Below are 25,138 nucleotides of genomic sequence, written 5' to 3'. Positions count from 1 at the left end.
AACATTTTCATATTTACCAGCTGAAAAATCTGGATAGAATTGAACCTGGGTTTTTCAGCAAATAACATGGCTTTAAGTTGTGCAGCTTTAAGTGTTCTTAAATATTGAAGAGCAAGAACGTGCAAAAACAAACCAACAAACAAATAAACCACACTCTAATGCTTCAGTAAGTTTTTATTGTGGTGAAGCCTGGGTCAGCTGTGCCAAAGTGAGGGGTAGGAATCAGCACTTCTCAGCAGACTCTGTGGGGCATTCAGCATCTCAGGCACAGTTAGTGAAACATTTGTCAGCTCATATGTTACCCTGAGCAATCAGCAGGGAAAGACCAAGAGGGCTTTTTAAACTCATCGGTTTTTATGCAGATAAAAGCAACAAGCCTCCTCCTCAGAGGAAAAAATAACCCACCAACACATTTACTTGCTGCAATTAATTCTATACTTATGCCGAATCCTTGCCTGCTGGTAGAGAAGATCACAAACCATGGATTTCCACTTTCAACAGGGTCAGCGGTGCGCAGGTTTAATTGAGAGTGTTGATACAAAATGTCAATAAACAAAAGTATACAAACTCCACACTTAGGAAACATCCACGCTTCAGTAGCTACTGGATTTGTAGAATCTCTGAAGGGCAGTGGTTGTTGTTGGGGTTGGAAGCAGGGAAAAGTTCCTAACAGTAAATTTATGGTTACAGTAGCAAGCTAGGGACTAAAATATAACCTAAGCTGAAAAGCAACATGAAAAATGACAGTCCTGTCATGGATAAGTAGGACTAAAGTATTTGTTTCCGTAAAGCCATATTTATCACAAGCGCTGGACATAATGACCTTGTCATTCTATGTTCTTACAGCTCCTTCAAGTGAAGTCCAGCTTCAAAACCAAGGCATGCTACTGTGTGTCAGAGTTAGATATTGTAACCCAGGGAATGCTCCTGCAGCACTGTGGCAAGATGCTCACTCCACCTGACAGATTGCTAACAGCTTAATAGTAACCCGTGCCTGAATTTTCTATTCACAAGTTGTAGATATGGTCTGTAAAACTGTCCTTGTGGTTGCCATTTCAGCAAGGGGAAGAGAACAGGTCTGAAGATAATTGATTATTTAAATAATGAATTAGTTACTTGTAGTGGGATAGAATTTAAGAAAATAAAGGTAGTGTAGAGAGTAATCTTACCCCTAAGGAGTTGCAGCTGGGCCAATTATCAAAGATCAGGAACAGGCCTGACTTTAACAGGCCACAGCTGTAACCAGTGAGCAGAAGAGTGCTATAAAAGAGTGGGGTGGCTGGGTGAGAAGGGAACTGGAGTCAGTTGGTTATTTAGTAAAGAAGAAAGTCAGTGCTCAGAGGAGCTACTCATGAGAAAACACCAAGGAGGTATGAAACTTTGGTGATAAGGAAACAACAGTGTGGAACCCCTGCAACAAGATGATAACAGTTACTTTACATCTAAGCTCCTAACTCTGCTTTAGAGTATAAATGGAAATTCTAAGCTGAAGAAAATATTATGGAGTTTGCTAAAATATTTAATGTATTTAAGGTCAGCTGTCATTGATGACCGTGGAACCAAAGAGGGGGAAGCAGTAGCTATTTTAACTCTTAGAATTTAGCAGGCTACGAGAGTGGAGCATTATGCTAATACTTAGAATTTACAATTTATTTAATTCTTTTCTGAGATGTACTCACTCCCTGTCAGTGGAGTTATATGGAGTTCTTAATTAAGTCACTCTTATCCTTATTTTAAAACAAGGGGGTTTAGCTGTGGGTATTTGCAGTGGTTAATCACACTGTGAATGCAGCAGAATCAGGATTAGAACAGGATTGTGTTGTTTCCTGTCCCTGTTTTAATCAACTTGGTATTCTTGCCTGTCTAGACAGTTCTGTATTTAATTTTTAATCCCATTTCTATTGACAAAAGCTAGACTCCCGTTTTGATAGAAAGGAAAGTAGAAGTAGCATAATTTTGATAGTAAGAGTGTTTTATTGGTTCTCTCTGTCAATTTCCCTGTGAACTCTTTATTTTCCAAGCCCCTCTTTTCTCAGGACACCTATTTCTGTTCTAGTTGCTCCAAATAGGATTGCTATCCTTGCACCTACTTATAGCCTTTTGCTTGAATTTAACCTTTTAATCATTTACCATTTAACCATTCCTTGATATTTCACTAAAGGCAGAATTTGCTATCACGTTTACATGCAGTGGCTTTGGTTGGGGATGTCACATCAAGTAGAATAATAAGTACAAAAATATATTAATCTTACAGAAGAGATCAAAAATTTAATCACTGCTTAAACGGTAAAATTTACTAAGGTTTTCTTTTGGGGTAAAAAGAAAAAAACAAAAAAACTGTAGACACTTGTGCTTGGATTCCCAAACAGCCATGGTGAAACACTCCTGCTGATGGGTTTTGTTCTTCGTGGATATCCCTCAGGTCTTCACTGCTTAGGAAGTCTGTGAATAGTGGACGCTTTAGCACTATAAAATCCCTCCCTGGTACGGAAGTGAGGATGAGCAGAAACTAGAGCAAGCTAGAGAGAAAACCAGAATGTTGTTGACGGCTGGGCTACAAGCGCTTCACCCCTCACTCACAGGAATGAGGGAAAGGCTCGGCGGAGCAGGAGGAGGCGCCATCCATCCCCTCAGGAGGGGAGCTGAGGATCGCCGTGAGGAGCCAGAGGTGTGACAGCAAACAGCGGTTTGAGAACTCACGAATAGAAAAGTTATGGAATTCGTAACCAATGAGTGCTGATACCTTTGCAGAAATGCATAAATAGCGTAAAGTTCAGCTGGTCGGTGAGCCAGCCTTTCGCGTGTTATCACCCAGCTCCTGCTTCGGGCAAACTCGAATAAAACACAGAAATCGCTCTACTCGGTGTGCGAATTGGCTCGCGCGCTCGGGACAACGTTGTATTTAGCACCAATAAGCGGGGCAGCCACCACCCGGCGGCAATGAGGAGACAGAATCACCGCGACCGCTCCGTCAGCCGCGGGCAGGACCCGCCCTCACGGGGCCCCTCACGGCCCGCCCTGCGCGGGAGGCGGGGCCGGAGCGGGCGGGGCGGATCTCGCGAGACTTGGGTGGTGCCGCGGTGCCCGGTTTGAACGGCAGCAACGGCGGGTGCGGGGAGAGGGCAGCGAGCGAGGGCGGGCAGTGAGGGGAGCGGGGTTTGCTCTCTGTGGGGCTGCTGCCGTGCCGGCCGCCGTTCCCTGCAGCGGGTGGGGCCGTTGGCTGCCCCACGGCCCGCGGAGGAGCGAGGCGAGCCCGTTCGGGCCGTGCCGGGTGTGAGGGTCAGACCCAGTCTGGTCCTGGCAGGAGGAGGCAGCGGGGACATGGCGCTGGTGACACACAGCGCGGCCAGAGCCGGCTCTGTGCTGGCCCAGCGATGAGGCTGTGGTGTGATATTTGTTGTTTTCTGTAGTACCGACCCTCCCAAGAGCCTGTTTGTGGAAGGTGGTCAGCTCCGGAAAGCTTTCAGCCTGAATGTGCAGCGTGGTGGGTGCAGGTACGGGCTCGTGTAAGTAACTGGCTGCAATGGTCGTGGGAATGCCTGGGCTAAGGGGGGAAAACCACCCTGAAAATTGTACTTCTGATCACAAAATGCACCGGTACTTCTGACAGGATCAGAGAACAGCCCAGCTGTTCATGTGGCCCTGGGGAATAGGACTTTAACAGAGAACTGTGCTAGAGTGGGAGAAGAAAGCTGGCCTGCCAACAGACTGCCTTTTATCTCCTACCCTGTTACTTTTGTTAAGGAGGCTTTGAATGGTTGAATAATCGAGGTGCATAGACTCTCTCATTAAATGTTTGAAGATACTTAGCCAGAAGTGAGTAACTCTTGTAACTCAGTAGGATAAATGAAGACTGATGGCTGTTATTTCCTCCCTCCTGCCTACTCACCTTGCTCCCCATTCAATTGATCTTAAAACGTTACTTTCAGAGTAATTTACTTAGCCTCATGTACAATATTAAATTGCTGGTAATTATTTCACTGTACAGCTTTTTGAACAAAACTACCTGGACTTGTTTGATTCATCCAGAGTTGACAAGGAAAAATTGAGGTTGGCTGTGCTCCAAAAGGCATACTTGTTATTTTCCCTAAATAGTCAGCAGGAATGTGTGACTAGGAAAGCTATTTCTCTTTTCCTCCATACTTCAACTGTAAAATTAAGAAAAAACCCATACTTTATTTTTTCTGTTGTCTAGTAAATAATTTATTAGGAGCTCAAAGTTCTTGTATGTGAAACTGGAGGAGAAATGCAAAAGAGATTAAGATGTAGGAGAGAGTGAGACAAAAATCCCCCAAAAAACCCTTTAAAAATTACAGGTGTACCAGAAGGAAGATGACCCTGACCAAATTGCAGAGCCTCCATCCTTTGACAGCATTGCCTGATCTGACTGTTTCTAAACTGTCTGACAGCTGCCAAACTGAGATTTGAATAAGATTTGCATTTATGTAGGGGCTTAGCCTGTGATCTGCATGTTCATGAGGCAGCCAGCAGGGTTAAGCCTGTTCTGAAAAGGGACTGCTCTGGAGGGCCATGCTGGCTGCTGAGACTCATCCAGACTAGACAACTGTTGCTTTTTTTCCTTTAAAGGTGGAGTGGAAGAATAAGGTCAAGAGATACTTCAATGGGCTTCTGGAGGTGAGTTAAACATGTTATTCATTTAAGTTAGTAAACTGGGAACTGCCAAATGGCTGTGTTGCCTCTATGCTATTGTGTGATCAGAGAATAAAGTTATTTTTAAAGTTCTGTTTATGTAAGTGAACAAAGATTCTTTCATCCTCTTTACTAATGCACGTCAGAAGTTGTTACCTGTGTTCTTGTATTGTATTAAGACACCTTGTCTTAAATACTTCATTATTAAATTGTATGTCGTGTCCCTGTCCTTGCATTAGTATAAAACTGATGATTCTCAATTATTGGTATGCAAAATTCCTGGGTTTCACTGGCTTATTTTAGTATAAATGTAAAACTAGAATTTGAGGCATTGCAGTGGTTAGAGGTGAAAACTGAGGTTTCAAAGCCTGGCTGGACAAAGTCTCTTTGTATGTGTTAAACCTGGGTAGCAACAAGTGAGGAGAAAATGCAAAAATCAGAATGTGATCATTTCTGTCTTGTGCCTTGGAAAGGAATTGGCACAGTAATGGTGCAATTACTTCTGCATGTTTGATTAAATTCTTTTCTATTATAGAAGCTGAGTAACTCCCCTAGGAGTTATTCATGTTGACTAAAAGTTAGCAAAAAAAAAAGTAAAGGATGGCTATTACAACATTCATGAGAATGATGTGTGTGCCAGTAAGAAATGGCAACAAATAAATTGCTTCTGTGAGAACAAAATGCAAGAGTCAGAGGTCTTCAATTCAGAATTACATTACTTATTCTGAAATTATGTCAAAGTTATGGGCCCTGGCTTTGAAAAATCAAGCACAAGATTTTTTTGTCTCCCTCTGTTATTTCCTCCCCTTGGCATATGTTGTTCAGAAACCCAAGTTACTTAGCATTTTCTGTCTTAATAGGATTTTTTTGCAGCAGGCTGATTTAGCAGATTTGAGAGCAAGTAGTCATACAAGCTTATGGTATTCATTTGACTTGATTTTTATTTTTTTAAATATTTGGTTTGTTGGGTTTACTTTGACTAACTTTTTTGTAAAATTCACCTTCTGTCTTTCTTACACTCTACAGTTAGAAAAGGACGAATTTTCTGAAATGTGACAAGGAGATTATTATTTACCAACAAGTAAACTAAATTTTGAAACACTCCATTAAGCACTTAAATAAATGCAAAGCCCTGTGTTAAACTCCATATATTTTACAGGGCTTCTATTTTTGACTCTTCCCTTGCTCACCTTTTATCTGTTTCTCTATCCCACATAATGTTATTAGGAGTGCACTGTCCTGCTAAGGCAGCTGCCTACGCCAATCTTAAGTGTTATTTCTGTACACGAGGAGTGCTGGACTTAGTGGGGCTTGGTTTGTAACACAGAGAAAATAGTGTCAGCCAAGTGTTTTTCTAATGTTATTTAATTGTCTTGTCCTTGGCAAGAGAGCTCTATCCTAAATTAACTCTGGTTGTGCTGTACAAAGAAAGCAGGCTGGCTGCACAGGAGTGCTCTTGCTGCATGTTAGATATAATCAAAAATAAGGCAGTAACCAAGTTTATGAAGAAATAACTATTTCAGTTATTTTACTGTTCACAGGTCTGCTTGTGAGCTTTTTCTGGGTCTTGTATTGCAAAAATATTTGGTTCTATCCTGGTTAAGGAAGGAAATCCAATAACTTCTTTCAGATAACTACTCTTACCTGTAAAATGAATTTACTGCAATATATTTTTAAGTAATATTTTTTTCTTTGCAGTGTTAAATAAAAAAAGAAAAATGGAGGCAGAGACTATTTTAAGCCTTAAACAGCAACTCAAGGAAGCAGAAAATGAGCGAAGAAAGGCAGCACAATATGGTTTGCATTTACTGGAGTCCCAGAGTGAGATTCAGAATCAGCTGGATCAAACACGCTGTGAATTGACTGAGAAAACTGAGGTGATGACTGCCTGTTCTTCTCCAAGTTCAAAACCAGAACTTTGTTTTATCTTAACTGTTTTCTGAAAGGCACAGGTGTTTTACATGCCTTCTAGCATCTAGATTAATTTTAATAAACCTCTGAGTAGTTGTAAGAGGGCTTTTTTCTCAGCTGTAAGACATTGAGCATAATTGTATCTAACTGGGAGAAGGTTTCATAGCTAATTATGCATCAAGTGTTCAGTATCATGTAGGACTAATTGCCTTTAATGTAAAATGAGTGCTAAATGCTAAAATAAATTTGCTTCAGAGCATTTTTTCCCTCTGTTTAGCAATCCATTTATGTATGCTCTCCCAGTCAACTTTATATCACTTAAAAGCTGTGCAAAGAATGCTAGCAGCAAGACGGTAAAATTGATTTCTTCTCTAGTGAAGTTTTCAAATTTTCCAAATACCCAGAGGTTCTGAACTTTTTAGCACAATTCTTTGCAGCCCAGAAAAAGGAGTAGTATAGTGCTAAGTTACAGAGGTATTATTTAGTTTTCTTTTTAGTAATTGTTTGAGAAGATTTCAGTTGGGGAAATATCTTCCACTTTTCATAAAGGCTTTAATGGTCATCTTTGTGTTCAGCCAGCTCATGTTTCAGATAAATAATTTATCTTCAGTTAGTCTGCTTCTGGTTGTGCATCCATCACTTCTCTTGGGATAGAGCTGAAGTGTTTGTTTTGTAGCAGCTGGAGGGTTGCAGCACTCTGCTGTTCTGAATGGACAGAATTTTTTATTCTGGTCAGTTCAGCATTAGTAAGTTTAGTGTGAGGGGCAATTGAAGGCACAGGTTCCAAGGAAGGCAGGGCAGGATGATCCTGTCCTGCTGACCTGCACAGAGGGCAGGTACTGAGTTGTCAAGCTGCTCCCGTGGGTTGTGATCCTGTGTGAGAGGCTGGAGCCACCTTCTGAGCCTGGCTGGTAACTTGGATTCCAGCAGTGGAGGGTAGGGATTGTGAGCCTTCATACAGTAGAATAACATTTTGTGTGGGCTGTGCTTACCCAAGAGGTTCTTCAGAGCTTTTGAATCTCTCTGGCTCTCCCCTGTGCACTCTGAGGCCAGTAATTCAAGGCAGTTACTGTGAGCACAAGTGTGGGTTCTACCAGCAGGCACAAAAGCCTCTCAGAAAGCTCTGTGTGCTTTTCTGTAGCAGTGTGCAGGCAGATTCTTGCTGGGGTTTTGTCATTCTTGGCTCTGGCCAAGCAATGCAATCCCAAACCTGTCCTGTGGCCAGTCTTTATCTCTGTGTTAAAGCTCCGGCCCTGGCTATTTGAGAGCAAAGCCTGTCCTTGATAAGCTGTGTCTAGGCTACAGAGGTCACTTAGATACCTGGCAGCTTTCAGTTTTTTATTTAATTCTGTTTTGTGTCTTAAGAGTTGGGTTATTTTGAAAAGGAAAAAAAAGTCTGTATGTTTAGATTATTTGGCTTCTTTTTTACCTTTTTTGCTTTCTAGATTTTCTTTTCCTTAATTGCTGGCTGAATGGAAGAGTAAAATGAAGCTGCCCTTCATAATTAACAAGCATGCAATCAAGCATAGATAGAAGCTGTTTAAAACATTATTCTTTATTCTGGAAGAGTTGATGGGATTTATTATGAAACAGACAATTCAGCTGTCTTAAAAAAACTATTGATCTCAGCTGTTCTGCTTGATGGACTGTAGCAATTTTTAACATAATTGGGTTCTGTAGTGGTAGAAGGGGCATATAAACTCTGGCTAAATTTATGGCACTTGCAGAAAAGATACCCATACCTTTCATGTTGGGTGCAAAGAAATACACAGTTTCCATGAAGAAGAGAATATTTCACAATCAAATTATAAATGCAGCATTTATAAATCATAACATTTTAGAGCAGTTATTTTAATTTTTTTATAACATGGATATTACAACTCTCTAATTGGCACTCCCAACAAAAGATTAAATGAGCTACAAGCATCTTGGTTCTAAGCCTGAGCTTTTTCATAAATGCTTAGGGAACAGTGTACAATTACATCTAGATTTATTATTTGTCATTTCTTTCAGAAATTTGAACAAGAGAAATACACACTTCAGAGAGAAATTGAACTCAAGAATCGAATGTTGGAAAGTTTGAATTTTGAGTGCGAGTCCCTTAAGCAACAGCAAAATGTGCAACTGGATAAACAGAAAGAGCAGCTTGACAGAGCCTATGGACAAGAAATCAGTGACCTTAAAAACAAGGTTTGATAACTAATATATAGCTTAAAAATTGTTAATACCATTTTAGATACTATTTGCTTAACTTATAATTGCACTCTTAACTACCAAAAGAAATAATAAATATTTACAATGTATAGTAGCTTGTTTGGTTGGTTTTTAAAAAATATCTGTGTAGTCACTTATGAATTACGTTGAATTCCAATGCTTACTTTTAAAAGCTACTCTTGTGTTTCCACGACATTTTCTGTAATTGGAACAGTCAGAAGCATTGTGCTTTTCAAGAATTTACCATGAAATGATACTATTTAGTTATCAACTGTTTTTAAGTTGGAGAACCTGAAAGCAGAACTGGATGAAACCCGACTCTCAGAGAAACAACTGAGACAAAAAGTGGAGCATCAGAAGGAAATCATTGCTGCCAAGTCAGAAGAACTGCACATGATGTCTGAGCGTGTCCATGAGACCATGTCCTCAGAAATGCTCAGCCTGCAGATAGAGCTCACTGAGCTCCAGAGTCAGAAGGTGTGTGAGTAGCTCTGCATTTGCAGTGTAGCCTAGTTGAAGATGAAATTCTGTCATTTTGCTCATTTCATTTTTAGGTGTGCTGTCTACAGTGCCATGTTAGAATTGGCTTTGATTCAGACAATGTGCACAGCAAAAAATGACAGCCTTAATAGCTGGGTTTTAATACCTTACCTTCTTCAAGATAATATTTTGTATTAAAACTAATTACTGCTAATAAATGGCTTTGGTTTACTTAGGCCAGCTTGTCTTTCAGTTGTTTTAAATATTTTTCATTTCATGCTTGTTTTTTGTTTGTTTAGGCCAGTGATGAAGAAAAGCTGAGTGAGCTGCAGTGCAGTAAGGAACAGTTGGAGCTTGTGAACAGCAACTTACGGAACCAGCTGGAGCGGCTGCAGGGGGAGAAAGAAGAGAGGGAAAAAGAAGTTGTCTTTTACTGCAATGCATTAGAGGTATTCTTACTTTTTATTCACAGTGGTAGATAATCCCAAATTGCACAAGCTGTGTTGTGGTTCTTGGTGAAGGAGGAGTTTTGAGGAGTTGTGAGACAGAGGGGAAAGGGAAGGATAATGGTTGGTCATGTCTAGTGCTGCCTGGTGGTAAAAGCTCTCTGTTGGCCTTGTTTTGTGGCAGCTGTGAAAGGAGAGCCTTTGCATGGCACTGTTCTGCCTCTTGGGGACCTTCTCACAGGTCACTGGCAGAATTCTCCTTTTTATTTCAAGTTCCTGCTGAATGCCTTGGAGAATCTTGTACTGGGAAGTAGAGCATTTGTCACTGATGAACACAGCTGGGAAAGTGATCTAAATATCATGAATCCAGTTGCCAAACATCAAAGCTTACCCTTAAAGGCTTTTAGTTGTGCTCTTGTCCTGAAGAACAAGTGGAATATTAAGTGTTCTAGTGAAATGAAATGAATTTGTCTCTTAGTTACTAGAACTAAGAACTGTATGTACAGTTAAGGCCTTCAGTACAATAGAATCTCTGCTAAAGTATAGGAAATCAAAAAGAGTTAAAGCTATCTGATTAAATTTGTGTGTGCAGTACATCAGATGCTTAAATGACTAATATCCTCTTTGCTTTAATCTAGAAAGCTCATGAGGCTAATCAGGAGCTTCAGGTTCAGCTGGATCATGCAGTGCAGCAATCTTTGGATCCTACAAGTAAAGGCAATTCTCTCTTTGCTGAGGTACAACTATGCAACAGATGCCTGAGAAGTATTTTCAGTTTTCTTTCTTATATTGTATTGAAAATATGGGAGTATCTGCACCTGATCTGGCCAGCATCTATCTCTATTCCTCAAGTATGACTTCAGTGTTGATCTGACACGTGGAAAACCATTTGATGCTCTTTCTGTAGATAAGGAAATAGTAAATTTAATGGAATCACTTCAAGTTATTTGACTATCAAGTCAAAAGTTGTGACTGAGGGTTCATGATGCTTCTGTCTGCAGCTCTTGATTTTAAGTTTTGTTCAGCTGATAAATCCATCTTTAATGTAGGAGACAGTATGTGAAATATTAACAGTTGCTGCTAAAAGCTGCCTTACACACTTCTTGGAAATGTCTGGATGTTTGAGCTTTTGGGAGGATTTTGGAATTAGCTTTTGAGTAAGAGTTAAATGCATACGGAGCATTGTTTCATGGCAGCATCCAGGGGATGGGTGAACTTCGGAAACAGTTCAGATTATTTTAAACTGTTTGTTCTGTTGCCAATGGACAAAACTATTCTACAGCAACACTGAAGCATATGAAATGTTCCTTAATTTTGATATCAAAAGAACAAAAGAAAAATCTGTTGCATTTCACTGATTGGGTTTCAGTGGCACTGTCTATTCACTTCCATCACAAGGCTAAGATAGTAGCCTGTATTTTCAAGTACTGTTGCTGGAAAAGCAATGTTTGCAGACTGAACACCAATTGCTAGGCACATGTCCTTATCAAGCTAATGATCCAAGTGACAGCAAGTGTTGTGATTTTCCAATAATAATTGTTCACAATGTTCTGTAGGTGGAGGACCGTAGGGCAGAAATGGAACGACAGCTGATCAGTGTGAAAGTAAAATATCAGTCCCTACAAAAACAGCATGCATTCAGTAGAGAACAATTGCAAAGAATGAAGGTAGGATGATTCCTGTAATACTCCAGGGTGTCCTTGGGTCTGATAAGGCACTGCTTTAATGCACAGGCCAGGGGATTTGTTGTCTTTGAAATGTGGTGCAGTAGTCTGGGGGGAGGGAAATGGGAGAAAAAACAAGTGAGATGATGTTGGTGCTGTTTGACTCCTATGGACCAGCGGCATCCACCTTAAGGTGAAGGCACCATGTTTGCTCACTTTGGCAGTAGTTGTTTAATGGATAAAAGTAAAACACAACTCCTGTCAGTCCAGCTAGCATTCAGTTTGTCTTGGTAATTGTTTTTGCTTTTCTTCTCCAATCCGTGTACTACATGAATCAAGTATATGTACGTTAACTGTGGTTGTTAGGAATGAGCATAAAGAAAAAGACAGGCTTTTACCACCATCACACTGTAGGGGTTTGGGCTTTTCTACCTCTGTGTTGCTTTCTTGTCTTTGTCCATATTTTTTCTTCTCGCTTTTATCTATTTTTGGTGTAAGAATAAGTCATAACTTTCATAACTCTTTAAGTTAAATAGGATAGGAGCTTGTTGGTTAATATTGTTGAGGACTAGTTAGCAGATGCTGATTTAAAAGATCATGTCAAGGTGATGCTGCAGAGCTGCCAGCTCTTTTCATGTTGGTCTCAAGATTTTTCTAATGCTAAAGTGGATCCTTTCATGTTGATCAACTGCTTGGTCATGCAGTTTGAGGAGAGTGCTTAAACATCAAGGGTGATTAGGATGAGTTGCACTGAAGGTTTGTATTAGCTAGATTTTGTGGAGTAGGTTGAAAATAGTTTAAACAATGGTCTTAAGGGAGAAGAAAAACCCTACTGATACAGCAAAGATTTGAATGAGGACAGTGATTGGGTAGGATCAGTTCCTTTGGAAATTTTCTCTTTGTGGTATGGGGGTAAGTCAGTCATACTGATTGAATGGTGTAAGAAACACACCTAATACTAAAAGTACCAAAAATGGAGGCAAATTGATATCCCTGTCCTAGTATTTAATGCTTTTATTTGAAATTCTTTCTGATTTTTTCTGATAGTACAGGAGATGAGTGGTTTGTTAGGACAGCTGTTTTGCTTAAGCTGCTGCCTTAAATCCCTGTTAGCATCCTCTCTGTGTTGTGCTGCACTGAGATGCTGCCAGTTAAAGCTCAATCTGAGTTTAGCTGATCTCTCCACTCAAAGCTGCTTACCCCACAGGAGAGGGTAACTGCTGTTGCATCTTTAGTTGAAGAACCTCACTTTGTGGTAATTACTGGTAAATCCTGAGGATCTGACTCCTGAACAGAATGTACACAGCACTCCTGGGAAAGCTTTCCCACCTCTAGTGTATTTTGCCTAGTCCAGAGCATCCTTTCCAGTTTCTTTAAGTTCCTTGTTATGTAGATCAGCTGCAATTTGCAATTCTGACAGTTAGCAGGAAGGCTTTTAAGGGAAAAGGGAAAAAGGTTGGGTGTCTGTGCTTGGGAGCTGTGAGGATAGTTTTAGGCAGCCAGTGAGGTGGAGTTTACAATTTTGCCTCCCTTACATCCTGTTGAAGCTCTGAGGAGATGATTGAGTCTTTGATTGAGTCTACTTTGTGCACAGAATCATCAATACCCTTTAGCTGACATAAGGGATTCTATAGGGTAAATGCTCTCTCTGTAATGTCATTTTTTCACTTGATCCTTTCCGTGTGATTTCTCCCAGTGTTACCTTATCCATACTGACTAGACTGATTAAAAAATGCCTCAGTTTTCATTAACACCTTGTGAAGTCTTTCATTTATTCTGTTTCTGGTTTAAATGTCTGATGTATCACCTGTAACTAAATGTGTTAAGACCCTTATACTTCAATATTAACACCAACAGAAATATTGATGTAAATGTAAGATTTTTATAACTTTATAGTGACAGAGGGTGTTCTTTTGCCTCAAAGGAGGTGTTCCATTAGAGAAGCAGAAAAAGCTGAAATTCTTGGGTTAATATTGTGGAAGGCAAACATGGTGGTGTTACAACGGAAAAAAATGGGGGGTTAAACTTTAGGTTTTCCTGAGTGAGTTCTCGAGGTGCATTTCAGCTCTGACAAATCAGCCTGGACTGAGACTGGCTTTTGGCTGGCTTGGTGCTGATGGTGGGTGTGGAATGCTGTGTGTGTCCTTGGCAGAGTGGGACACCCCAGGGCTGCACTGCTCACTGAGATCTCAGCTGTCTTCTGCCTTGGGGTGTCTGTGCTGAGAATTGCTGGGATCGTGTTATGGATACTGAGTTCAAGCACCCAGTGCCCTTCTATATTCAGGTTTAGAATTACAAGGCTAGAGTAACCAATTCTGTGCAAAAGGCTGGGATTTTCAGTCACTAATCCCAGTACTTGTTGTAAATAGTTTTTTCCTTTTTTCCAGCTGCAGATGGCTACACTGCTGCAGCTGAAAGGCTCCCAGGCAGAATTTGATCAGCTGGAACGCTTACAGTCCATGTTGGAGCAAAAGAATGGTGAAATAGAAGATCTTCTTATGAAAGTGAGGCAGCTAGAAAAATTTAAGGTACGTGGTTTTTAATTAAGTAGAAAATTGTAATTGGAACCTAAAACATGAAAACAAGAAGAATCATGAGAACTATCTGAAGTCCATGCTCAGGTTTAAAAAGGTATCCAAAAGCTGACTGGTATCTTTATTTGACCTGAATTGCATTTTGCAGCTGGAGAATATTAGACTCCTCAAGTGCAGAGAAGCAGAAAATTATACCCCACTCAACACCTGGGTTGAGGAAACAATTTTTTTGTCCTATGTGAAGCACCTTCATATCGTTTATAGTTACTTGGTCAGAGCTCACTGAGCTGTGGCATCCAATTTTTCCCTGGGAAGGTGCACTCATTTGGCACTTCTACTGTGTGTGCCTAGGATTTAGCCTTTAGTGCCTCAGCTCTATTGAATTTCCTGGATATTTATTTTCTTGATGTGTCTTAGCTTTGCAGCTCTTTTCTAGCACAACTGAAGTGCTTAATTATCCTTGTAAAGCAGTTTTTTCAGTCCTCTTATGCAACCTGAAAACATCTTGTCAGTGTTTTGAAAAGTGAGAACCACATGAGGATTCCTATATACACCAATGTACTACTGCTGATGTTTGTGTGTTTTCAGAGTGGAAAACTGCAGCCTTTCTTAATTCTTGCTTGTTTCTGGACTTGTTTGGCCCTTTCTTATCAGAGCTTTGGAATGCAAACTGAGGTGTATTTGTTTGTGCAGTAGGACTGTGCATTCCAGGATAGCCTCCTGTATTCTGTAATTAACCCAATAACCTGGTCTGAAGCCAGGCTTAACCCATTTTAACTATAATTGAGGAAGCCTGATTGTTTTGCCAGTTTTGTCATGCTTAAGCTTGATCTGTACTTATTTCTGTCTCTAGACCATAAAAATAAGCAGAGTTGGCAAATGGAATGATTGATTCCAGTAACCACCAAAAGTATCTGTAGGCAGTGACTGACAGAGGCCTGGGAGATCTCTGGGACAGGATTAAATTTGAGTACTGCTTGTTCAGAAAAAAATCACCAAACAAAAGTCCCAGTATGACATGTTACAACATCTTTACTATGAACCAACTTCCTCATCTGAAATATGTAATTGATTTTGAGATTTTGACTGTTGATGAGCATGGCTGATATTCCTCTGGGTCCAGCTGCTGAGCCTAGAAATAAATGCTGAGAAAAATTCCCTGTGGGTTAACTAAATATCCTGTATTTTCAAGTAAAAAAACAGCACTGCAGAAAAAAACAGCACAGCTTTCTTCTTGCAAACCTTCTGGAGTTGAGATAGCTCACTTTTTTTTCCCCTTTTTTCAGTGAATGAGAGAGAGCTGTCAGTTTTAGTGCTATTTGACATTTGTAACAAATGAGAAAGTAGTCAGAGCAGCTGAGTTTTATCATCTGTGTTTAAATCCCTCTATGACGAGCCTTCACCATCAAAATGCATAGAAAATGTCTCCTAAGAACTAAGCTAATGTGCTTCTGAAAGGTCACTGCCTGACAAGCTGACACTTGTTCTTTATCAGAGTTTATATGAGAACATGGAGGAGTCCAGACCCACTAATGGAGCGAAAGGAAGTGACTCTGAAAATGGTTACTATGCAGATTTACTGCAGATTAAACTTGACAACTCCAAGTAAGTGATTCCAGCCTGAGGTTGTGGCAGGGTTATCTTCTAGGTACTTGTTTTTATCCTTCCTTTTTTGTTACTGGTGTATGTTACTGCACGTACCCATGTGCAGATGGGTTTTGTTCCTGTTGCATTTTCTAATGCTGTGGAACCAATCTGACTTATGTTATAGGACTGAGAGTTGTTTTTTCTTTTTTGTAGTTTCATTTATATTTTAGAAGATAACAGCAGAAATACTGTTTATGATTATTGCTTTCTTCCAGAAATGTCATTAATACTCCTAGATACAGGGCAGTTGAGACCTTGAATAAATTAAAAGTTGATCTCTAAGGAAAGTGTATGAAAAGTCTTAGTCTTTAGGCTATGTATGTTTATTTCTCTTATAAAAAGTGAGATAATAACACTCAAAATGTTTTATAGGACAAAGAAAAGCTTGATTTTTTCCTACTAATGTATAAATACCAATTTAAGGTGAAGTTCACTGCTTAGTTGTTGCTTTACTAAAAGAAAAAAACCCAAACTAATCCAAGTGTGACTGATTTTATAATTTTCCTCCCATCCCAGCAAGGAAACTGAAACACTGAAAAATGAGCTATCCCTGCAGAGAATGAAAGCTCTGTATGAGAGCCAAAGGGTCCTGGAATTTGAAAGGAAGCTCTTCACAAATGAGAGGCATTTGCAGGCTTGTCAGAGTGAGAATATGAACCTGCGGGTTATGCTGGATGAGCTGAAAATGAAATACGAACCTGAAGGTAAAAACTTCTATCAGGGAAAATATAAATTTCTGATTTTCTCAGCCTTTAGAAATGGAATGACATTAAACAGGAAGACATTGTTTTAGTTCCAGAATTTAATGCTTAAATAGCTGGCTTTGTGAAATAACCTGATCCAAAATCTGCTGAGCTGAAGTGGAAAAGCCCTGCCTTGCTCAAGACCTCACTTGAATGTGTGAACACTGACTGGAGGAGACCAAAGAATGCAATTTTACAGTTAAAAATGGCAGTTCAGGGGCTTTGTAGAGCACAGGTAGATAACCAGACTCAAGTGGGCGGGATCAAATCTCAGGTGTTTCCCATAATAGCAGCAGTGTCTTTGTGGTGGTGATGAGAATCCTCAGCTCTCTAGGTGTAGGCAGCTGATGGGAGCTTTGGAATAAGGTGCAAAGCATTTACAGGAAAAGAGTTTAGCAGCTCAAGGTTATATGGATTAAATTTTGACTAGAGACAACCACCTGACAAGCTGCTGATAGCTGAGTATGTGCAAAACAGGGGAGCTGTGGAGGAAGAGGATTCCATTTAAACTTGAGAGCAAGTTTATATGAGATATATCAGAGGGTGTCCAAAGCAGCTGTGGCTGCCCCATCCCTGGCAGTGTCCAAGGCCAGGCTGGATGAGGCTTGGAGCACTCTGGGACGGTGGAAGGTGTCCCTGCCCATGGCTGGGGGTGGGAATGAGATGGACTTTAGGATCCTTCCAACTTAAACCATTCTGGGATTCCATGAATGGGGAACCAGGTAGGAAAGTTGTTTTTGTCCACACCCGCAGGATTTACCTTTAAAATCTTATTTGTGGAAGCTTACTTCAGCCACCTGCAGTTCAGAGCATTTAATTTAAAGCCTTGGTGAAAAGACAGAGTGGATGAGGAGAAAGATGTTGTCTCTTTTTCAAGTTAGCTTCTGTTGGGATGATCAGATTATATGAAGAAACATTCTTTTAAGGGTATTAAAATTGTCTATTAAATTATATATATAAATATATATATAAATACATATATATAAATATATATCTAATTATAAATTGTCTATTAAGAATTATTCCAAGCTCTTTAGTCATGCAAAATATTCTTACTTTTATTGTGAACATGTTGGGGGACAAGTAATCTCCAGCTTCTCTTTTGTACAAAATTTATATTCCATTTTTCCTTTAGAATTACTTAAAGGTTCTAAAATTAAAAAGAAGAGGGAGAGAATTCCAGTGAATGCAACTTGTGAATACTTTGACAGCAAAAATACTCCAGTGAAAGAAACTGCTCTCACTCAATTGCCAAGTAAGGAAGGGAAAAAGACAACTACCAAGACCCTGGAGCAAAGTGATGCTTCTCCAAAAAAACAGCCTGTCCAAGCATCCCCACTGCACACAGCTCTGCAGGCAATACGAAACATTGTTGAACCTGAAAAAGAAAGAAAAAGAGTTAGAATTCAAGATGAGAATCACGTCACCTTTACTTCGAGTAGCAGAAGTGGAAACAATTCCTCAGCTCCAGCTGTCCCCAGGTCAGTGTCAGCTTCTGTCTGTGCTCAAGGCCCTCAGCACAGACCTGCATCTCTTTTCTTTCGCTGCATGAACTGTGCTCTCCACTGCTTTATCTATTTCCTCAGTGTTGCATGCAGTGTCATTCCTCAGCTCCGGCTGCCCACGCTCAGCCTCTCACTCCCTTTTAGAAGGACTAAAACACTGACTAATAAAAAAGACTCTCGAAACAGTCTGTGAAATAATTTTCCCATTGAAGACATTTAAGGTGTGCAGGTAGCATGACAGCTCACTTGGTTTGCTTCAGCATCAGAAACTTTGTGTTCTTGGTACCCTCAAAGTTGCCCCACAGCTGTTTTACAGCTCAAGGTAATAAAGGCAGCTGAGTCATGCTCCAGTTTCATACCTAATTTCAGCCCCCAGCAACTTCCAGATTTAGCTAAAATCCTAAAAATTATTTAAGTAGTTTTTCACCTGAATTGTGTTAATTTTCATTGTACATGATAATAGAGAATTAATGAGCTGTCTGTGTTGTCAGACAAATCAAATGCATGGTCTGGATGCACAATAGCTGGCAACACAACTGCCAAATTAGGATGAAGTTTTTCCACTGAACTGAGAATTGAAGTTACTTTTTGCTAGATGGTAAAGTAACTGAGAACAGTCATTATCTCCAGCTTTTTTTATCCTGGTGAGAACAATGCTGACTTTGATTTTCTACTTTTTCAACTAATGCTTTTTGTATTCTCTTCATACTCTTTGTAAACACATACTCGAGTGTTTGGGGGTAGAGAAAAAAAGTCTAGGCTAGTCCAGAGGTTTTGGGCTTGTAACTTGCTAATATCTGCTGGAGGAAACAGCCAATGTTAATGGCATTCAGGGTAATTGGATTGATTCTTTGGCTCCTGGATGAATTCCTCAAGGTTGCATGGATGTAATGAACAGATTTAAAGTAGCCAAACACTGCAGTCTTCTTAAACTGTGGAGAGAATATGGCAGAAACAGCAGTTTTAGTAGTTGTGTTAAAATGTGGGATTGTTAGTGAGGAGGGAAGATCAGGAAGGTCAGATATGGATGGAAGTGGAGAGGAAAGATTGGGATAATTTAGTGATGGTGTTGGGTTTTGATAATGTCCTCTACACATAAAGGAACAGGCAGAATGTAACCAGATATGAAAAGTTTAACTTCTTCATACTGCTTTGGGAAAAGAAGATAAAATGGCTGCTTACTGGAAACTGTTAGAAATAGTTAATGGGAACTCAAGAGGGAACCTACTGGAGAGGGGGTGAGGAGTGGAAATTATTTATGGAGTTGATGCTGGAAAGCAGAGAGAGTAGAAAAAGTGAAAGAGGAAGGTGAAACCATAGTTCAGAGGGAGCTTTCTAATCTTGTACCCATTGCTGTTGGTTCAAATAAAGAACAAAAGATGGAAAATATTAGAAAAATAAAAACCACAAACACAATTAAGCTGCCACAAAACTCCATATAAGCTGTTAAGCTTTTTTTGGTGATAGTATGAGCCTGTAAAAGGCAAATCCAGGCAGAAAGTTGTTTGTTTCTGATTATGTTAATGAACTACTAAAACCCCAGGTCATGATATTAAGCTAACATTAAGGATTTATTTACCCCTGATTTCCTATGATGTACTATAAAATAGGAAGCCATGTTGAAGTCTGAGTGTTTGAGAAGCTGGATTTCTGTTCTCCACTGAAAGAATCTCTGGACTGTTCTGTGATGGATGTGACTGAACCTTGGGCACAGAAAATATTGGCAAACTGATCAGGAGTGACCTGAAAAGGAGAGGTTTGTGGGAGGAAAAAATAAGGGTGGATGATTGTCAGTGTTTGCCCTTGTGTTAACTAAAATGTGATGCTGCAGCTGAAAAGGCTGTTGGGGTCTCTGGGGGTTGGTTTTGTGCCTTGAATAGTTTTTGTGCAGTAATTAGTGGAGCTCTGACATTGGTCTGTGAATTGTGGGAGAACAGAGCCACTTTAGCTGTGAAAGGGCTGCAAACTTAATTTCTAGAAAGTGGGGTTGAATTTGTTAGCTCAGGAGGCAATGAGGAAGTGGTCAGAAGTGATCTGGGTGTGCTTGTGGAGGTGACAAACTCCCTTGTGTGAAGAGACTTCCTTGCTGAGGTGGTTTAACAGGTACAGCTGGATAATCTCAGCCAACAGATGTGTGTGCAGGGCCCCTCTGTCCTTCCAGAGGGCTCCAGCCAGCACTGGAGTAGCTCATTAGGTGGTGGCACTGATCAGGTTATGATATGAGAGTGTTGAGACTACAGATTTAAATATTCAGGTGGTGATTATTACTTCTCAATGCATACTGGAACTCTGGCAATGCAAAGGTTATGTGCAGTGATCTCTTGTTTGGCTAACTGGTCAATAGAAAGATACATTTCTCTATTGAAATGCTTTTCTTCCCTTCTTAAAGTGAAATAGCAAACTCTACCCCTTGCTGCACAGTTTATATTGCATTGAGATTTGAGGTTGTTTGCCTGAGTTTGATCTAAAGAAGAGCTTGAATGTCTAAGAGTTTATTTGTGCCCTTAAATTATTTAGTTGGATTACACACACAAAATCTACTTCACTTGGGCTTTGTCCAATTGCCTGTGGCCATTTGGCTCAGCAGGAGATCTGGATACACTAATAATACTCTTTGGGGTTTTTGGCACAGCTCTCAGCCTTGGGAAGTAAAACTCCACCTGATGAAACAAGTTCATCTTCCTTAAGCAGGTGGAAGGAGCCCCAGTATTCCTCAGTTCAAAGCTTGAATCATGTAATAATTTCACCAGCATTTGCTTGAAGTGTTTAACCGTTCTCTGTTATTTCTGGTCTATTCCCTGTGCTGATGCCTCATGAACCAGGACAGGGCTCTAAGGGGTGTGGGCTGTGGGGTGAACCTCAGCTGCTCCTCCCTCTCTTCCCTAGGACAGATAAGAGCATTGGATGGGTGAAACTTGTGGTTAAAGATGACAGAGGTCATGGGCAAACCAGACCTGAGGAAGATTAACTCCCTGCCAGCTAAAGACAGTGGGACAGTGAGAAAGGAAGGAAGAAAACTGCCCCAGCCCTTCTTCTCAGGCTCAGCTTCACTCCCTCAGTCCTGGCTTCTGTCTTCTCCTCCCCAAGAGGCACAGGGTGAATGTGGTTGCCAGACTTGTTACATTACAGCCTAAGAGAATTATATAATACCATAAAAGGGCAATATTGTGTCTAAATCCACTTGTGCTGCTTTGGAACATAATTGAAGTGAATGTGGTTTTTATTTGTTCTTCTGGTTTGAGTTCTCTCTGCTTGTTTATAGGGACTCTGTTGGCACTTTTGGCCACTGGAGTAGTGGTTTTGGTGGCCTTGGACAGGGGTTGTTTAAGGCAGAAGAGTGGGAGGGACTAATGAAGGGAATCTGTCATAGGAGCAGGTTCATGGACAGAAGTTCTCCATCCCCACCTGCAGCTGCTGGGGGAGTGCAAACCACATGATGGCTACTGAGAACACATTTCTTTCTTCCCTGAATAATTCCTGAATGGCCTTAATGCAAAGCACATGGTGGAGCAAACCCTGATCTAGAGGAGGTGCCCAGCAGAGCCTGGTGTTCTTCAGCCTGTTGAGACAGTGCTTATAGGGAATAACATGCACAAGGCCTGCAATGCATCATACTTTGACAGCAATCTGAATCTGTAGCTGAATTTCCCCAAATTTTTTTGTTACAGCTCCTTTCATAGTCCTCATGTTCAGCTGCACCTTTCTGTATTGCAAATAAGTCTCTAACAACCGAGTAACAGCTATTTTTTTGGGAGAAACATCACTGAAAGCAGATGTCCATAGTGCTCACTGAGGGCTCCTGAGACCACTAAAAATCCATAAGGTCACCAGAGAATTGCTTTAATGTATGTGCTGATAATAAGTGTAGAGTTTGTGTTGTTATATAAAATGATGTTTAATTTGGAACTTCATTTTCCATAATTTCTGTCTTTGTGAAAATAATCATGTGTAACAGTCAATGGGCTGTGGGTAATTTGGTTGGGTAAAATATCACTATTCATCAGTTGTTCTAATGGCATGTTTGCATGTTCATTAAATTAAAAGCAAGATTTAGGCATCTGAGCACAATCTGATGTTTTGATTTCAAAATTATCTTTCTAACAGCAATGAGACAGTTTTATCCCCATTTACATTCATAGCAGAATTAAAACCTGTCAGTGGACAAATGATACCATTTAGAGCCTGAAAATAAATCTTCCCCCAGCTGAAGATATTCAAGCACTAAGCTGAAGGCCACAGTTGTGTAGAATGAGGTTGAAAGGATTATATTATTTTAAGGGTAGGTTGTTGGTGATGTAGAAGCAAGAAGCTTGATTTCATCCCATTTGTGTGATATTGCTCAGACTTTTGATGTTGCTCAGACTTTTCACTTGGAGTTGTGCTTTTGGGGACTGAATCTCCTTTCTGTGCATGACACAGTCACTGGTGTTTCTGAAGGCTGATCTCAGCCACTTCACATATTCAATAACCTTTCTTACCAAACATTTCAGCAGCTGAGGTGTGGGGGGAAGCTTTAAGTGTTGAAATGTGATATAAAAATGCTTTGGTTTAATCTCATTTTCTTCTTAAGCCATGCTTGCTCTGTCTCTGTATATGGATGGTCTTGTTTGCCAGCTGGCTTATTGATTTTGCCTGAAATTCTTATTTTATTCCTGGTTTATATTAACTAAATATGTATTTAGAATGGTTGCTTTGCCTGTAGGTTAACAGCTGAATCCAGATTTGAAACTACAGAAGAAGATAAGAGAGAAACTAAAATCTCAACAGAGAAGAAACCCCAGAAGAAAAAACATTCCACGTTGTATGTATCTTCTAAGGCAAGTTCTGAAACTCAGTGTGCTCAGCAGTGAGTCACTTCTCAGGGACCCTGGACACTCTGGGGTCCTGCTGCAGCAGGAGCTGCTCTGGGAACTCTCTCACCAGTGCACAGGTTGCTAACTTGAATATTGATCTGCCTGCTGTTATGGGGGTGTGATTGCCTGGCAGAGCTGCACTTTTGATGCCTTCCCCAAGGGCACCTCTGATGTTCCCTGCCCTTGACCTGAGGTGTGGCCTGTTCTCCACTCTTGGCAGTCTCTCCAAACACATTCATTGCTTTCTTTGAAGCACAGGGCTGTTGTGGAGGAGAAGTTCTGGCTGACAGAGGTTTTATTATATGGTAAGACAGACTAGACAGGGTTGATGGAGAACTCAACTAAGTGATGTGCTCCTAAATTTCTTCCAGTTTTCAGATTCAGAGTTGTTAATATTTTTCCTCCTAATGTATTACTTTCCAGCTTGAAGGCTGACCTATTTGCAAAAGTGCATGTGAATCACTCCATGTGTTTTGTTGGTCAGTGTTTAAAATTCTATGGATTCTTGTATTTGTTCTATTAATTAAAATAAAGGTTTATTTCTTTCATTATAAAATGTAGTCTCTATTGTATTTGAGAAAAAACATGTATCCATTTTTTAAATGAAGGTGATGTCTTTTGTAGAACTTCTTGTTAAAAAAAAAAAGTACCTCTCAATAAATGATAAGAATGTGTAATGCAGGTGCTGTGTCATGTTTTTAGGAGAAAACTCTGTAACTTCTGAAGCTCATGAAAAAAAATTGAGGAGACCTTTTAAGCTAGTTATTTGTATGGAAGTTGGATTACTCCATTTGGGTCATGGTACTACAATTTGAGCTCCCTCTGGTGAATGGATTAGCCAGTTTCTAAGTAAAAGACTGAGTAATTAAGGTGAAAGTTCTTTAAGACTTTTTTTTTAATCCATCATGAAAAGAATACATTTGGGAGCAGTCTTGCAACCCCCTGGTTTGTTTACAGTTCTGCCAGGTCTGAAGTGGTGCTGGGATTTTGTTAACTCTGGTTGTGCATGTGGGTGGCTTTAGCTCATCAGTCACTTACCTCAGCAAAAACTGAATTCTGATCACAGCAGAAGTGACTAAAAAGTGACTTTAATGACCCCATCTTCTCCCTTTCCAGGCAGCTCCATCCCATTATCAGAGCATTTCTGCACAGTTCTGTTTAGGCACAGCCCAGGGGCTGCTGCCTCTGAACAAAATAATCAGAAATCTGTGTTGTGGAATCAGATTGTCACTTCACTGATGTAAGACATTTGCTATGTAGCTGAGTGTTTCAGTCTGTTGTTAATGAAGCTACATAAACAGAATATCCTCTTGTTAACTTTTACTGAGGTATTATTACTGACAGCAAATATGTAGCCATGAAATAGTTCTTGCTCTTCTTGACTTTGATATGTGAACTTAAATGATGTCATGTTGAAGAAATCCTGGCTTTTATGCTACAAAATGTTAGAAAAATCCTTTTTTATGCAAATGATGAAAGTTACATTTGTTTACTGTCGCTACTGTGAGACACAAATAGCCTAAAACAGCTAAGGTACATGATTGTTCTATTTAGAGGAAAACCTGTGGTAAGTTGACATTGGATAATGTGTTTAAATGGCAGTACTGAGCTGTAGATTGGCTACTGAGACAGTTAATTATGTGTTATGTTAATTGTGTGTTGATTTATGTTATAGTTAACTTTATATTGAGCTACTTGGCATGTGGCATTTCTGAAACTTTTTCTAGGTTGAAATAACTAATTTATGTGACAAACAAAACTGGGATGTCATTTCAACAAGCAAATGAAACTGATTAGGATTATCTAATTACCCCCAGGGGCTGCTTTACAATCTGTGCTGCTGGAGCCCACTTGGAGTGTGCAGCCTTTAGCATCTTATGCAGTGGATTTGTGTTTGCACATCCTCCTGCAGGAGTGCAGGGGGGATGTGTCTGGGGTCCAGGCTTTGGGTTTGTTGTGACACACCTGAGGTACTGTGCATGACAGTTCTTGCTGTATTTTCATATTTGGTTCTGGTTTGTCTCATCAGTTGCTTTTCTGCAACTGAGCTCACAGATCTTAGCATAGAATAGAAGTTAGAGGCAGTTAAATGCAACTTCTGTGTTCTGCTCAGATTCTTTAAAATGGAAATTAGCTTAGCTAAAAAATGAGTAGTTAGCTACTCATCATCTTACAAGGTCTTGTTTTCTGGAACTGATAGCAATATTGAAGGAAGAAAGAATTGTCTCTCTTCTGCTTGTCCCCAGCCCCCAAAAAGTAAGGTAAGTTTTTCTTGTCAACTTCCTCCACAGAGAGTTTAGTCTTTCAGGAAAACAAGGAATTTTCTATTTTCTTTAGGAAACCTTCTGTCCTGAAAAAGACTTAAGGAAGAATTGGTGAGGTATGTGAGGGTGATGACTCTGCCCACTGTTTTCTGTGGAATATCAGTGTGGAAATAACTGCACAAATAAACCAACTTGGAATGAAAACCTCCATGGACAAAGGGGGTAAC

General features: G+C 40.2%; 1 protein-coding gene across 2 annotated transcripts; it reads left to right on the top strand.

The window, feature by feature from the left end:
- Nucleotides 1-3,055: 3,055 nt before the first annotated feature.
- SPDL1 (spindle apparatus coiled-coil protein 1) lies at nt 3,056-23,295 on the top strand. 2 transcript variants are annotated; one of them, XM_030957671.1, is made up of 14 exons: nt 3,056-3,109; nt 3,411-3,494; nt 4,588-4,635; nt 6,349-6,527; nt 8,575-8,751; nt 9,058-9,252; nt 9,555-9,704; nt 10,340-10,438; nt 11,258-11,368; nt 13,753-13,893; nt 15,395-15,504; nt 16,063-16,250; nt 17,425-17,770; nt 22,497-23,295. In XM_030957671.1, exons 4-14 carry the CDS (start codon nt 6,369-6,371, stop codon nt 22,642-22,644), a joined length of 1,824 nt encoding a protein of 607 aa, XP_030813531.1. In that variant the 5' UTR covers nt 3,056-3,109; nt 3,411-3,494; nt 4,588-4,635; nt 6,349-6,368; the 3' UTR covers nt 22,645-23,295. The 2 variants fall into 2 exon arrangements, with proteins under 2 accessions (XP_030813531.1, XP_030813529.1); XM_030957669.1 differs by having other exon boundaries at nt 3,411-3,506.
- Nucleotides 23,296-25,138: the final 1,843 nt, after the last annotated feature.

This window comes from Camarhynchus parvulus, chromosome 13, assembly GCF_901933205.1.
Source record: "Camarhynchus parvulus chromosome 13, STF_HiC, whole genome shotgun sequence".
Taxonomy (NCBI): Eukaryota; Metazoa; Chordata; class Aves; order Passeriformes; family Thraupidae; genus Camarhynchus; species Camarhynchus parvulus.
Note: the sequence above shows the minus strand (reverse complement) of the source record. Positions and strands in the feature narration are given on the sequence as shown.

Bases quoted from the DNA above. Each gene is read 5' to 3' on its own strand.
- SPDL1 (XM_030957671.1), top strand. From the start codon at position 6,369: ATGGAGGCAGAGACTATTTTAAGCCTTAAACAGCAACTCAAGGAAGCA. The intron at 15,505-16,062 runs GTAAGTGATTCC...CTCCCATCCCAG, and splicing joins ATTAAACTTGACAACTCCAA to CAAGGAAACTGAAACACTGA. The intron at 17,771-22,496 runs GTCAGTGTCAGC...CTTTGCCTGTAG, and splicing joins TCAGCTCCAGCTGTCCCCAG to GTTAACAGCTGAATCCAGAT.